Below are 16,441 nucleotides of genomic sequence, written 5' to 3'. Positions count from 1 at the left end.
AATGACAATACAAAGTGCATTATCATACGTTTTGTGGGTTTTGAGAACATTGTTTGAATTGTGTGAAAATTGCACATTCAGCGATAGTAATTCGCACGAAGCGATATAATTTGGTACCAAATAAATGAAAATAAGCTTTCTTTCTGCTCTTAAGACAACAAATCAATCATTTTATTGACACCTGTACTTGTAGAAGTCCATACAAAATATATTTTCGAAGGTCTGTAGCCTACAAATGTTCTTTGCCAGTGTTTAGTAAGTAAAACGAACAATTTCTGGATAGTAAGTTGCACGAAAACAAAATAGTAAGTCTCATGCACAGTTTCCAATAGCATACATATACATTAAAAGAAAGTTAAAGTTCATATGTAAAGAGATAGAAAATACATATTTCAATTATTCAAGATCAAATATTTCACTTTTTGTCTATAGGACGAATGCTCAATTGGTTGTTTTTATAATATATCAAATTAACTTTTGGTGGGATTTGATATCTGAGTTATTTTTCTGTTGCGATAGTAGTTCTTTGACCTCTGCAGTGTCAGGTGTGTCTTGGCTCTCATTTTACTGTAATTAGAAAAAAAGATGAACAAATATGATTACTTGCTATTTGGTATGGTGATGTTTATTAACTGAATGCTGATGTTTTTATATGTCGGTATTTGTTACATTTAGTCACTTTGTTACTTAATTTATGAAAATATATTAAAGAATTCGCAAGAACAAAATAACTTCTTACAAAAAAAAATAAAAAAAATACCACCACCACCACCAACAACAACAACAACAACAACAACAAAACAACAATGATACACTGATTCAAGTTGTGATTAAAGGCGCATTGTGCTTTAGAAATCCATATTGTTTTAATTCTTTAGAAATGTCAAACATGTGTTTGATAATGTTTAGATAATGGATAAAACGCATGAAAGTATTTTATTGCAACTGAAAAAAGTAGCGCTGAACATTAAGTGATGTGTCCTAAAGGTAGCAAAATGTAAACAAAGTAGTATTTTGACTTCCATACAAAATAATTATTCACTAAAGGTATACCAATTGCCAACAGAACCAAAGATGCAAAACTTTGTTTGAGTATCTAGCAAATGAGTATGTTTTCGGAAACTGTAACAAAATACCAAAGATTTTTAAAAAAATTAAAAATGATAGCATTTCCGAGGCATATAATGGGCCTTTAAAGGAAAACGAATATTTGAAATCAAACGGTCAAAGATATTTGTACTTTTTAAAGTGAAGAAAAAAATATTTACATAAAACAATTTTAGATGCTGGGTTTCAAATCATACTGTCAATGTCACGAGTGAGTTAAAGCACTGACGTTTTGTTAGCTAGTTTGATGAAAGAATTCAAGGACGCTGGGGTGACTAGAATCCATAGCGGTGAGAAGCAAATGTATAAAAATAATGGATTTTAACCGCTCGGCCATGGACGCCCTAAATATCTTATTTACTTACTCTATCACAAACAAAAAGTAAGAGTTTACGAGCAACACATTTGCACAAGGTAAGAAAATAAGCGTATGGTAATACATAACGTTTTAACAATATTTATAAATTCTGTAATGGTATAAAAGAATAAATTCAATAAAACTTTGTATACCAGTTCTATGATGTCATTAAATATCAATGTGATATGGCGAATGTCCTCTCCTTTGCTTTTTTGGTCCAAATTGCAGATACTGAAAAGTAAATAATAGTGTTGTAATATTTCCTTCTGCACAGTTATTTCTTCTACAGATGACGGATGCGGATCCGATCTAACGTGAAAAAGGGCCACGTGGAACGTATATTGTTGAGTATCAATGTCAATGTCTCGTTTATTTTTTTCTAAGTTAAGTAATAATTTATGAAATTATATGAATACATGTATTATGAAATAATATGAATTATTATAAAAATACTTTCTCGATATTTGTTTCTCTGTCACCGCGTACACGGAACACACTTGCAAATTGGTAAACAAAATAATTATAAAATAGATTCGTCACATTTTAGTGAGCTATTGGAAACTGTGCGTGAAACTTACTATTTTGTTTTCGTGCGACTTACTATCCAAATATTGTTCGTTTTACTTACTAAACACTGGCAAAGAACATTTGTAGGCTACAGACCTTCGAACAAAATTTTATATGGAATTCTACAAGAACATATGTCAATAAAACGATTGATTTAGTGTCTTCGGTGCAAAAAAGAAAGCTTATTTACATTTATTTTGGTACAAAATTATATCGCTTCGTGCGAATTACTATCGCTGAATGTGCAATTTTCACACAATTCAAACAATGTTCTCAAAAACCACAAAACGTATGATAATGCACTTTGTATTGTCATTTGAAGAAAATTACCGCGCATATGATACGCTAGGTTTTGTTTTGATTTAAGAAACGTTTGCCACCTTAATGTAACATAATAAGGTACTTACCGGGGCTCATCAGTCGCCATTTTATCGTGGGTATTACTATACAAAGTCACGTGATTCCCCACCGTGAAATTTGTAGACTAACATTTTTATATACGTCTTTTTTCTGAAGAAGACAAAACGTCGAATGCTGAAGTTATACATGTATATAGACTAGCATATCAATCTCAAAATTTTACATATAATCTGTCCAGTCTATATTAAAATCTACTGCTAAGGAACAAACATTTTTGATAAACTACGAAGCCAAAGAACACCCTTTAAATATAATGTAAAATATTTGTTGAGAAAGTATCTACGCGTGTAGGATCATTCGGGTCTGGAGGTGAAGGCCTATACATTTGAAAAATAAAAATTCTGTAGACATCTTTAAGACAAGAAGTCGGAAAATATTTTTCTTAAGAACTTTTGATTCTTGGTGTTAAGCAACATGAATTAACTGAAAATAAAATAGATTTCACTGTACAAAACTACGCATAAAAGATAATCAGTGTATATAAATAATTTGTTCATAAATGTTGTACCTTAAAACTTATGATATTTTTATATACCTGCTTCTTATTCTATTATTGAAATAGTAAAGTAACTGTATTATGCATTGTGTACAAATGGGCATTTTAGTAAAGAAGACAATTTCAGTTTCAAACCTTCAGCTGTTGGGTTTAATAATATACTAGTAACTATTCCTTATTTCTCCATGAGAACTTATATATTCAATGTAAACTTTTGATGTTACCTTTATTGATGATGATGAGAAATGGAAAAGTTAAAAAATATAATTGCTGAACCAGGATAACTGTTTCAACACGAATTGCATGCAATTTTGTCAGATTGTTTTGAAATAGAAAGTTAATCTTTGACTCCCATAATTATAATAATACTGATTATAAACATATGTTATTATTTTATTAATCCAACAGACAAGTTCATTACGCACTTTTGCTTGCACAAGTATATTATAAATATTATAAACAGAAAGATATACAACTTTATTTTAACCACATTAGAAATTCTAGCATAGCCTTAATAATTGTCTTTAATGACAACTCATTTCCCTTTTCTTACCGGAATGACGTACAATAACTGTCATTGTTACAATACAACAATATGTTAATTTATTCAGGTTTTGTAACTTCAGCTTTCGGTTTAACAAAGATTGATCAATGTCAGATCTGTTTTTACATCAAATTGCGTGTCAATTAGGAAATATTTCCCTCGGTATTCTTCCTTGTATCACTGGTTGGTGGTGATGCTTTGGGTTGAAAATGCTAATTGAACGGTTAAACGTACGTGAAAGAACTCGTAAATTTATTACTGATGAATTTATTTGAGCATTGAGATGTTTTAATTTTGAATATCATATAGCATATGGTTCATATAATCTGTGCGGAGATAACAAGGATCGCGATGAAAGCTGTAAGCAGCTGATCTGCTTTTGACCAGCTTTTATTTTTGTAATTGTTGTCAATGATGACAATCGTATATCGAGGTTATGTTGACATTCTGAATATTACTTATATTGTTATAAACACTGCTGAGAAGGAAAAGTCAAGCTATTTCCCAGTGCATTATTCAAGCACAAAAAGGAACCATTGAAAACAGATTTTAACACGTGTACATATACTTTCAACACAATGTTGGAAAGAATATAAGTCTAGCCATTGTTATTCACTTAAAAAATACGGCGTTGCCCGGGGCAACCAATTACCATACACTATCACTATCACGGTGGTTGACAAGTAGTTTTTTCTCTCGTATTTTGACACCATTGCGAGTGTACAAGGAGTCGATTTTGGGCAGGTTGATCACTTGTTAGTACTAAATAAATATTCTCGTGCGTACATCAGTCATCAAATTGTCAAAATATTGATATCTTCGGCAGCTTTTACATCCCATCCCTCTGATTCACCGTTTTATAACGACACATACACCATGCCAAGTTCATACATTCTTCTATACAAATTGGTTTATGTCATCATTACTGTTCAAAGGTGTCAAAATCAATTATTAACTGTAGGTTTGAAATTATAAGTCGTTGTCAATTATTATAACATTCATTTGTTAATAATTAGAGATTTTTAATGAAAAACAACATTTAAAGCAAAGCACCAGCAAAAAACCCGAACGATTTTATAAACTTATGTGGATGTCAAAATACATATATGGACAATATAGAAACCAAAATGCAGTTTCTATTATGTAATGATATAATTATTTATACTCGCAGAATAATTCAATTCATTAAAATACTTAGCAGAGAGACCAAATTTTCACAAACGGACGGACAGATATTCAGCCTTTCCTTGCTTAGTTGATTTATGAAAACACATGAAGTGTAATACAAAATCAACGCTTGAATAGTCAAGCACAGTATATAAACCAGTCTACTTCCTGTACTCGCAAGAAAGATACAAGTTAAAATATATACGCTCCCAAGAAGGGTACAGTGATCGGAAGTAACATGTGCTTGTACTCGCAAGACAGGGTACATATTGAATTGTTTAGGCTCGCAAGCACAGGAAACTGTGGTTTCGTTTATATACTGTGATAAGTAAGGTATTTGATTTCCATGAGAATTTTCTGACGCATATCATAAATGTAATATATTAGTATAATGTATTGTGAACATAATGTATTTGTATTATAATTTTATCAATGAGGTTAACTAATGTGGTAAACGATAATCGTTTGTGAGGACTGTAATAGAAACAAACGGAAACCTTAAAAAACGCCCAAATGAACCCAGTACTTAAGTATTTAAGTCTAAGTCTTTGAGTAATGAACTTATTATGTAATCCAGTAATGAGTAAAATAAATACTGGTTAGTTTTAGACTGTCTAGAAATCGCTGCATAATACATGAACTTCTCAACAGCGGCGGCCATGAAATTTCATTTTTACAGCATTTAAACAAAACAAAAATACGTACTTTGTATCATCAATTTCCCAAGAAACAGGGCCTGTGACTCTTTGCATAAATAACATGTATATAATAGAGATATTTTTCATATAATTTACAGTCAATTGTCATTTTTCAACATAAATAAAGAAAAGATAGTCTAAAATAGCAACAAACTCACACGACGTTGACAACACTGTCGGCGACTTATATTTCATTGTTGTAATACTAAGAATGACTAAAAAAAAGGAAGACAAAATGCACTTCTTCGACACCTTGCCGATTGCCAATAAGAAGTCTTTATCCGAAGTTTGACGGAAAAAGCCGATAAATTGCGATTGCTATTATCTAATGAATATAGACAGTGCAGTGTTCAACATCATGTTGTTTAAAGGAACCCCACTGAGACTTTCTGACATGAAGAGACTAAAAATTATTTTTTCAAAATTTGAGCACTAACTGATTTAAGTTTTGACCAATAACGTGCGTGCAAAATTTCAATCATTTTGCTCACTTGTTTTCATGCGCAAAATGACCGAAAAGGGAAAAGCGTTTTTACGCTTTCACTCAAATTGTCTTATATACACACAAACGCATCAATTTACAAGTTAAATCTATCTTTTTTTTAATAATTTCTTTGCAATTTTATGATTTTTATATTACAAGTTGGTCAGTGTAAAAATTTCCTTATTTTTGTTTTTGAGATATTTGGACCTCATTGAATGTCTTTAAGTATTATTCACATATATCATACCGGAAAAGCCATTACGTAACAAAATTGTCATGAATCATGTCAAAGTATACATTTAAAAAAACAAACATCATGTGACATGATGAATGGTAATCATGTAGAACAAGTAATTGTGGGAACACTTTGTATAATAACATATCTTCATTATGTCATATTCTAACCACTAAAACCAAGTATGATTTGTGAAACAGGACTTGCCTCTTTTAAAAAATAATAGATTGTTTAGTTCGAATTAACTTCCGTGAGTTTATAATGTTATAGGCGGCTTATATCACTAGCGCGTGAGCGTTAGTAAGCGTTAGTCAGCCAAATTTGGTCTGCAATAAAACAAATCGTATCCATTGTAACGTGACAAATATAAATGAGCATGGTTTAACCTTAAAACAACCTCATTTCATCCGCAATTTCATTGTAAATTACATAAATAAGAGGAAATCATCAACAAAGAAAGGAAAATCTACGTGTTGATAACCGACTAGTGATAGTTCAATCAGTAAATAAACAGCATATGTTGTTGTGGTTTAAATGTAAGCCCCCTTTATATTCCGTTTATCATATATGCTTACTTGTCACGACAAAGTTAAGTGTTAAATAATTTTTTCTGCTTCTTATAAATGAGTTCACTTAACAAAAAGTAAATGTCAAGGTCATGCCTCCCCCAGTTGAAAAAATGATGGGAATGGAGGCGGATTTACAAAACGTATTACAACAAAAACAATCATTATTTCCTTCGCTTTGTTGATTTCTGTTTTATCTCACGTTCTTGGTACATTGTTTAAATGGCTCACAATACACGTATACTTCTTCACAAAATGAAATATAAAAGAGATGTTTTATCGAATAGTTACATTATATTGTTTACTAAAAATATACATAAAAATGTAGCTGCACTGGGATTTAAGTTGCAAAAACACTGTACAGGTTATATGTCGACTTTCCAGCTTTACTGCAGGTGCCCTTTCGTGCATTATTTCAGACAGGAACGGGCACCTGAGTTGAAACACCGACGTTCAGTAAGCCAGCTGGTTAGCTTCCTCACATAACAGAATCTAAAGTCCAAAGAACCTAAAGCCATTAGGGGCAACTGCATTTATGTAATAAACAATAAAAAACAGTGATATTGGTACAGATTAATTAAAATTGCAAGAATTGACATATTTGACACTTTCAAAGTGATAAAGACAGATTAAATGGACTACATAAACATGTATGCATTCTTAGTATAACTGGATCTCCGCATGTACAATTTTCAAAATTTATTTCCATAGTATATTCACTTTCTTTTCCCCATTACGTTCTGTTTACATATGCGTGTAAATTCTGAATGGATAGTCTTAGATATTTACAGTAAATGATATATGTGCTTATGTCGATTTCATGTACGCACTTATGTGTATAAATTGGGGTCATTATAAGTACTTTAATACTATATTAAATGTGTCACTAAATACGAGGTCACACATATCATTGCAACCTATAAATTATGCCAGCACTTAGTGACATACCAACATTGTCGTCTTTATTAGCAAATAGTCACTGCTACAAATTATGAGAAAGCAATGGCGTGACAATACATGTATACCTTTCATTGGGCCGTTGGAAATATGGTTTTAAAGCTACATACCTCCAGTTGTGCCAAAATATTTCAAGAAAATCAAACTTGAGAAAAATGTAAAACGATTTTAAGAATAATAAAATGATTTAAGAGTCATATAAAAAATATACATGTTATGACTGATTTTTAGTATTTTATCACCATATTTCTACAGCGCGGCTTACGCAGTTAGGACTATTTACGCATATTTAGACCTTTTTTGGTAATTTAAGTTTATTTTAAGTGCCTTTTGCAGTTTGAAAATTAACTTTCTTCACTACACAATATTTTACTTTTAAATACATTTTCAAAATTTTCATGAAAATTTTCAATGCTTTAATATAACTTCAAATAACAATCAGCAATATTTAGTATAAATTGTCAGGAAATGCTTCTTAATTAATGTTTTGATATTAATAATTTGTATGAAGATTCTATGATGTATTTATCAATTATTTATGAAGTATTCCAATAATTTAGACTAGATGTCCTTTATTTGTCACTGTTGTGTGCAATGATTCCCTGTTCATTAAATAATATTTCTTTTGTTAATTGTCCTCCTTAAAACGGCAATTTAATAAGCAATGGTAATAAATATCTTATAAATATAGATAATTGAAATTTTATAATACAATATGACATTTTCGAACAAATATCGTTTGTTATTGTATCGAATCGAAAAATGACAATTTATTGCATTATTTATGTATTGTCAACTACCTCAGAATGACTATAATGTTCAATGTTACCATTAGTCCAGTCAGCTTTTAGATGCTTATAAATGCGGCATAGTTAAAACAAGTGCAGTCAATTTTATCCAGCTCATAATTAGACCCTTGGAATTTAGAAGGTTTTCGAAAACTGCCCCTAAACACAACATCTTTAACATTATTGTTTTGCAAGGCAATTGCATACAAAGTCATGAAACGGAACATGATAAAAAGTTATATTTATGGTATCGCAGTGATCATTACAAATATATGTTATTCAAACTTTAAAACAATGATAGAACAATGCCATTTAAGTGTCTCTTTTCTTTTTAATTGACTGGTTTCTTTTTTAAATTTTGTACGCCACGTAACTGTAAATATTTTTTTTAATATAAATGTGTCTTTAGTTGAATTGTATCTCATCAGAATTTTGGTACACTACAAAAATGTAAAAATGGATTTACTCTTTTTCGTCTCTGTCAGTCTTCATTGTATTAATAGTTGACCCAATTTGACTTGATGACTGGCAATAAATGTAATACAAATTAGCTAAATATCTATAAAATCTGTCATTTTCTCCCGGTAATTTGTCACTCAAATCAGACGATTTTTACATTGCCCCTTTCAGTATTACAGCAAAGAGTACAGTATGTTTGTCCATGGAAGGTCATAATAATATTTAGTGTTGTATGAAGTCAGTGCCCAAATTTCGATGTTTTTTTCAATTTAACATAAGCTGTGTTTTTTTTGTTTCTTTTTTTTGGAGATCGCTGTCAAAGCATCCTTTCACATCGTCAAGCGTTCTTTGGTGCTTTCGTTTTTTTTGTTCCCAAAACTCTCTTCATTGACAAAAGACATAGATTATGTTTCCAAATTCGCCTGAAACATGCACTATCCGCTCAAACGAATGTACAGAGCCAATCAAACAGATTTTTGTTTTTGTTGGGTTTTTTTTGCTGCTGTTGCTCTTCCTTTTAATTTCCATCACGGGAACTCCCCTTTTTCATACTTCTTTTTTTCGTCCAAAGGTAGTACTGGTGTATATATTCAAATCATTTTGAAACATGAAATAATGTTACCGGTCCATTTGTTTGCATTTTTGACAATATTAGGTCATTAAAACATACACATTATAGTTCATTCACATCACAAGCTTTGTGAATAAAAGACAACATTGATAGATTTATGTTTTTAATGAACACATTATCGCCATTGAATCAATTATGCCTCTTTGTGTATAATCAGTGTGAATAGAATATTGATGGTGACATTTTTATTTTTTAATGTTAAACCTTATTAGTCATTTGCTGCGATAATATGCTGAACATGTATTGTCAAATGTCGCCAGCTTTAATCATAAATTAACGTTCCATCGGGGCATGCATTCTTTTGAAGAGAGGACAACATTGCCCCGACGGTCTTAAATTCTTGCCATAATACAATACCTGTTCAAAACTGCATGGAAACAGAACAATACTTAAGTCATTGTGAAATTTGTTGCGGCAACTGATGAGTTTTTCTGCTACTTTGAACTTCTACTTTGTATTAAGCTCAAAGACATGTATAGTTGCATTTTAATAACATTTTTTTAACCTTTTAAAAATGGCATTTAAACAGCGTCTCAAGACGCAAAGAACGTGCTTGCTTGTAGTTTATACATTAGCAGCATTTACGTGTAAAATGTAAGATTTATTTTTGTTGCAAGTATGTCATTTCAAACTTTGACAAACATCATGATGATTTCTTTTTTTAGAATACAATGTTTGTAATGTTATCGGCTATTGTTTAGCGCGCACAAATCTAGTTTTTTCACTGCCTTTATCGAAATGGCGTGTACTTTGTGAATCTATAAAAGATTGTGACATATTTTTTCAGTATGTTTCAATGCAGTGTGTGTGTGTCACTGATTGTACCAAGCAGTCATTAGTTTAACCAACAATGTTTACCTTCTTAGTTGATGACGAGACATGTCTATATTTTTTGCTACTTAATTTAAGTTATTTTGACCTTAATGATGACAATGAGGTCTTTAACTTCTGTATGGTATATGCTGATTGAAATTTAAGCGATAATTCGTGTTATAAGGGTTGCCACTTCAACACATATATGTTTAATATATTTCACATCAAGACACTTTATATTACCCGAGTGTCAGCAACTAAAATAACAAATTCCGTATCGCAATCCCTAAAACTTCAAATAGGTAATTTCAAACAGAAATCAGGTCATGTCCATTTCATGAATTCGGCAAGGTAATGTCTATGCAAAAATTTGTCGTCTGTTGCAGGTTGTATTAAGCGCCACCTACTTTGAATTACGTCTGATCAAGTTTGAAAATCCGTCGGGAAGAGAATCAGACGGCGATTGCTGTGATTTTCCGTGTTCAGACCCATGTGACCCTGATATTGTTGTATGCTTCGACAAACCGTAAGTTGAATTTTACATCTATTTTTGAATAATTTCCTTTAAGAAACAATTGTTTTGCTGTTAGCATTCAAATTTGCAATATTTTGCTAAATATATTATGAATATATGTTATGAAATTGTATTATAGAGATCAAACTATGGGTTTTTATGCTTGTTTCTGTTCTTAGATGCATAATAATGATTATCTTAAACCGTCTTGCCTTTTTATAAAGTTTAGTGGTCAGCATACTGGACCGGCTGTCCAGAGACCCGTGGTTCGAGTCACGATCTTTCGTGTGATTGTTCTGTGTATCATTTCCCGCTGTTAGCTCTCTTTCATTTATATACATATCTTCAATATTGTAGCTTTGTGCAATCTGTTCTTTTAAAACATTTTAAATTTCTTGTTTTTCTGTTATATGCAAAGCACGTACTCCATACATATAAATTCACACCAAGACTGATACATATATTTTGAGTAATAAATGCGTTGTATTACGTCATAACTGTTAACACAGAGTATTTTTATTTGCTCATTTTGTCAGAAGTAGGTGGTTGACATACATAAAAACAATAACGTAAAACGTAACTGTAAAAGTTCATATAAAACCGTCACTCTGTAAGCCACCGTTGTAAAAACTTTTATAGACTGTTAGACGTAGTAATTGTTAAATGATTGATGGTACACTTTTAACTATAAGAATATATTAACATGTGTCTATTCTGAAACATAATATTGTCAAAACCTTTAACTCGTGTGTCTGCTGCGAGACCTGTTTCAACCGGTTCATTTAGTGAATTCGCAGAAATGACGTCAACGTTGATTAATCCCTCTACAGTCGCATCGTGTTAAATGATAATACCGCTTTAATGTACATTTATATAACAAGATTTAAAAAAAAGAAAGTTTACGAACAAAGAATAGAAAAAGCATCGTAACACGAGGCTATTCAATTTGAATCAGATTGCCGATTGTTTTAAAAAATTTTCTCTTTTGTAACGAGGGCAAATAATAAAAACACGTTCCTTGTGGTCACAATATGACCAGCATGCCACCAAAAAGTAACCAATGTACAAACAGCTGAATATGACTTTTCTATCGTTATCCTTTTCCCTGTCGTCACAATAAGTAAACTAAAGAAAAAATAAAGCCAATCATCGAGTGTGCTCTAGTTTTATCCCTAACAGACAATGCAGTAACTCGGATGCAGGAAACTAATATCTTCACTCCAGTTACCGCACTGTGCGGATTTAACTCGGACACATTTTAATAACTATGATACGAATAAATCACTTTGTAATTTTATTTGCTTTCTTGAAATAATTTTTTTTATTTTCGTAATGACTAGGAGCAAGGTCTTTCAAAAAGAAAGACACTGCTAGGAGTAATTAAGAAAAGGGAATTTTATTTTTGTTTCATTATTGTTTATTTCCCACAAAAATGCCCTGTTATGACATATCCTTATCATGGTAAACAATATAAATTGAAGCGATGAGGAAATTAAATTATTTTAAAAATTAAAAAAAAATATCTTACATGATGATCATTATGTGCATACGGTCACACAATTAACAATATTTTATTATCATAAATCATACACTGATCAGCTTCAATACGCTCCGTAAACAATGAAATGTGATTATCATAAAATTGTCTTACTCTAAAACTAGTTTTGACTCGAATGGATATGACCATAGGTGTTCGGCGCGTTGATTGGTCACTAACCCCGCACCCCCCCTCACCCCCACACCCACTCTACAGCCCTCCTACCTCTCAAAACCATGTAAAATACAGTAAAAAAATGATACATATATATTTAGTATATATGTATCAATTTTTTGTAGGAAATGAAGGTTATTGAATTAAAAGCATAAACCAAATATTAAATATGTTTCAAATGAAAACTACTGTATTTTACATGGTTTTGAGAGGTAGGAGGGCTGTAGAGTGGGTGTGGGGGTGAGGGGGGGGGTGCGGGGGTATTGACCAATCAATGCGCCGAACACCTATGGATATGACTGGATTAAGATCTATGAAAACCCCATTGGTAATCAATGATTGTAGATCAAGATACTACTTTATATGGACTGTTCCAAATTTCAAAACAGGACAAACCAATTCTAAAGAATCAGGGGGGTAAGGGTAAATGTTTTATCCTCACACTCTTATAACATACATTAAATAAAATCCAAAATACCACAAATAAAGCAACATTACCAACAGATGTGCATTTTGTATAAACAAGTCACTAAATCATGCAGTTTGGACTTTAAAATTATCATATATGACATGCATGTGGTGCATACATTAAATATTTAAATTTGGCTAAGCTGACATATAAATCATTTTCATATCTAGCATTCATGTATTTACATGTATTAAATAATATTACAATTGAAATACATGAAGGTTAAAATCTACAATTTACATTTGTAGTTGGGAATTAATAACAATGAAACATTTTGATTACTTTTCCGTAGAATAAAATGAACTATGATATCAAATCAATGTCAAAATCTCGTCTGAAAAATAAATTACAAATGGAAATGATACGAGAAATTTGCATTTCAATGTCTAAACATAGTTTTCATTTATTTTGACCTTTATAAGATAGGCAATTAAAATGTCGTTTGAATTGCCCCACATATTCTCACTTATATCTTACATCTTATTTCACCTATACTTGAACTGCCTAATGTGGTCCATTTGCTGCAGCTATTCTTATTGATGGGCTTGACTGAAATGTAATGGAAGAAATAATTAACAGCGCCATATTTCCATCAGTGTATATTCAAAATGAATTAACTAACTAGAGGATGGGTGGATTTTTAGAAAGGCAGAGCATTTGATATGATTTGGGCTTTGATATTTCTCTTTCATAGCATTCCATATAATTTCAGATACGGTGATAATTAAGTACAACAAATCAATTGATGCGTTACTTTTCATAAACCTTTGGTTAATTGTAGTTGTTAAATGGGCTTATTTTATATTCTTTAAACTTTAATTTCTTGGGTACCCGTTTAAGACTAAGATTGTTATAACCAGACATAAAGAATGAGCCAGATCTCATGTAATTTCAATCATTTACATGCAATAAGTAACCAATAAGGCTTGCATTCTTTCAAAACAGGCACTGTCCACTTTTATAATGTAACCTATTATTGCTTCCCATATTATTTTCAACACTGTACAGTCGATCACTTCATAAAAAGAAGAACAATACTGTTACAGTATCTCCGATAGATAGAGTGTTGTCGATTTCTAGTTACGACAAATTCCAGACAGTCATCCAATGTCTTAAAAGTCCAAATTATAAACAGGTACAGAAATACAACACTTTTCTCCCAGCTTTCGAGACAGCTTACAAACTTGGAATGTTTTAATGTTGAGGAAATTAAAGCAGGCGTTGATATGGAATAAATAGTTGAATGTACTGAATACAAATTAGATTTTACCTGTGTTTACGTGAGCTATATTTGGTCAAGCTGACCTTTCAAAAATTTATTTTATTTAGTTCCGCCTCAGAGCACACGCATCGTTTTACTTGGGAACCATATGTCACTTTTCATGGAATGACACAAGCGTGTCACATTGAAGGTTCCATGATTTCCGTCGTATTAGCATTTCTATTCAAAATTTTGCCATCTCATGTTAAAATGTTGAATTCTGCTTTAGTCGGTGCTTGGGGGCGTGAACAATAACATGCGAATTACACTTGCTCAAACAAAACAATCCTGTAATATTTTAAACTTTGCCATTATGAGCGTTCTTATGGGATTCTGTTTCTTTCTACTTTATATAAAGAGAAAAATATAACGTACATGTCAAATACTTGTTGATATGGACAAATGTGATGTTTTCGTGCTTTTTGTTGTTTTTTATTGGGTTTTACGTCACACAGACACAGTATAGGTCATATGGCGACGTTCCAGTTTACTGGTGGAGGAAAACCTCATCGACAAATGTCACAAGGAGTAAGTGAGATGACTTACATAAAACCGGTACATCCCGGTACTAGTACATTTGATCAAGACAAATGCAATGCTTTATATATATATTGGTATAATTTATAGACAAAAAAATCTGGAAACAAAGTGATCCCTCGGAAGCATTAATCACAACAAAATTACATGAGAATTGCAGACTCGGTTTGATTGAGTCTGTACATGAGGGATAATGAATACGTGTAACATCCCTCACGCCCCTAGCACTGGCTTGAGTGGTACTTAATTCTCAACACTTAATAGTGCTGGCCTCAATGATCCCGAAGGACCGGAAAAATAAAACAACACTGAAGTGAAGTACGGGGCAACTTTTTACAGCTGCCACACAGCACTTGACACCTGCTGTTGTGAAGTAACAAAGTGATCCCTCGGAAGCATTAATCACAACAAAATTACATGAGAATTGCAGACTCGGTTTGATTGAGTCTGTACATGCGGTATAATGAATACGTGCAACATCCCTCACGCCCCCTAGCACCGGCTTGAATGGTACTCAATTCTCAACACTTAATAGTGCTTAACACTTAATAACACTTTTTTCTAAGTATTGTAGCGTTTGATTTATAAGCCGATGACGAATGCGGTTTTGCATTATTGTTAATGATTGTTTTTTGTACCACACGTGATTGAATTCGATTTATTTAAATGCAGCGAAAACAAAAAACACATTATGCATTCAGCAAAAAACCAAAGTGATACATCTTCTTCTGTGTGGCAACCATTGAATAAGTGCATATATTTTGAAAATGTAAGTACGAAAGACATATAGGGACACTTCAATTTCATGAATTCTCAATTTAGTCTTCATTAATTCACAAATCAAAATTTCTACGTAGGTGTTCAAAGCACCCAAAGCGCACTGCTGAATATTTAATGAAATATCATATCATATCAAAGCATACCAATCACTTGTGAACATTTTACTTATTGCATATTACAAATATATTGTACAGTTCTTTGCATACTGTCTAGACTAAATACGTACGAAATGTGTGTTTTGTTTTTCGTTTGTTTATTTATTATTATTATTATTATTATTATTTATTTATTTATTTTGCTAAAGCAAAGACAAAATGACAACAAAGAAATTAAAACACAATGAAGTAGATACGTGCAACCGAAATTATCATTCTATTGTACATATAAATAAGAGAAACTTATTAGAACGTATACTTGACAATTATGTATTCACAACACTAGATTGGTCAAGAATAAATTCTTTCTTTGCATAACACAACTAAAAGCAACCTTTTGTAAAGTCCATTCGATTTGTTTTTTCGTGTACCGGACCGGTGTATATTTGTCTAGGCAATTTGTCAACACGCCTTGTCATAATATAACAAATAGCAATTTGTTTCTCGACAGTTTAATCAGTGCACGTCAATTTTCTATTTTTTTATCTAAAATTTCTTCTAAAATGGTGTGAAATTAGCACATCAGAACAAAAGTTATACTTTATTTTTAAAAATCGTCATGATATCTTTCAAAATATATAGTACACTGTACAATAAAACAAATTATCATTTTACATGAACATGTACAATTGGTTTAAATAAACAAAATATAATGCGGATCCTCATAACAACGTCCAGCAGGGCACCGAAAAGGAAAACGGGGCTTACCTTTTGTAGTTCCATT

General features: G+C 31.7%; 1 protein-coding gene across 1 annotated transcript in view; it reads left to right on the top strand.

Annotated features, from left to right (window-relative positions):
• The window catches only part of LOC132730844 (delta-like protein 1), a 32,109-nt gene that overhangs the window by 715 nt on the left and 14,953 nt on the right, over positions 1–16,441 (top strand). Inside the window, exon 2 of the mRNA XM_060716914.1 lies at positions 10,677–10,816. Within this exon, the coding sequence (XP_060572897.1) occupies positions 10,677–10,816 (140 nt within the window). The remainder of the gene's footprint in view (positions 1–10,676; positions 10,817–16,441) is intronic.

The sequence above is a fragment of the Ruditapes philippinarum genome, unplaced genomic scaffold (assembly GCF_026571515.1).
Source record: "Ruditapes philippinarum isolate M1 unplaced genomic scaffold, ASM2657151v2 ctg827_1_1_1_1, whole genome shotgun sequence".
Lineage (NCBI taxonomy): Eukaryota > Metazoa > Mollusca > Bivalvia > Venerida > Veneridae > Ruditapes > Ruditapes philippinarum.
This window is presented reverse-complemented; position numbering and strand designations above follow the sequence as displayed.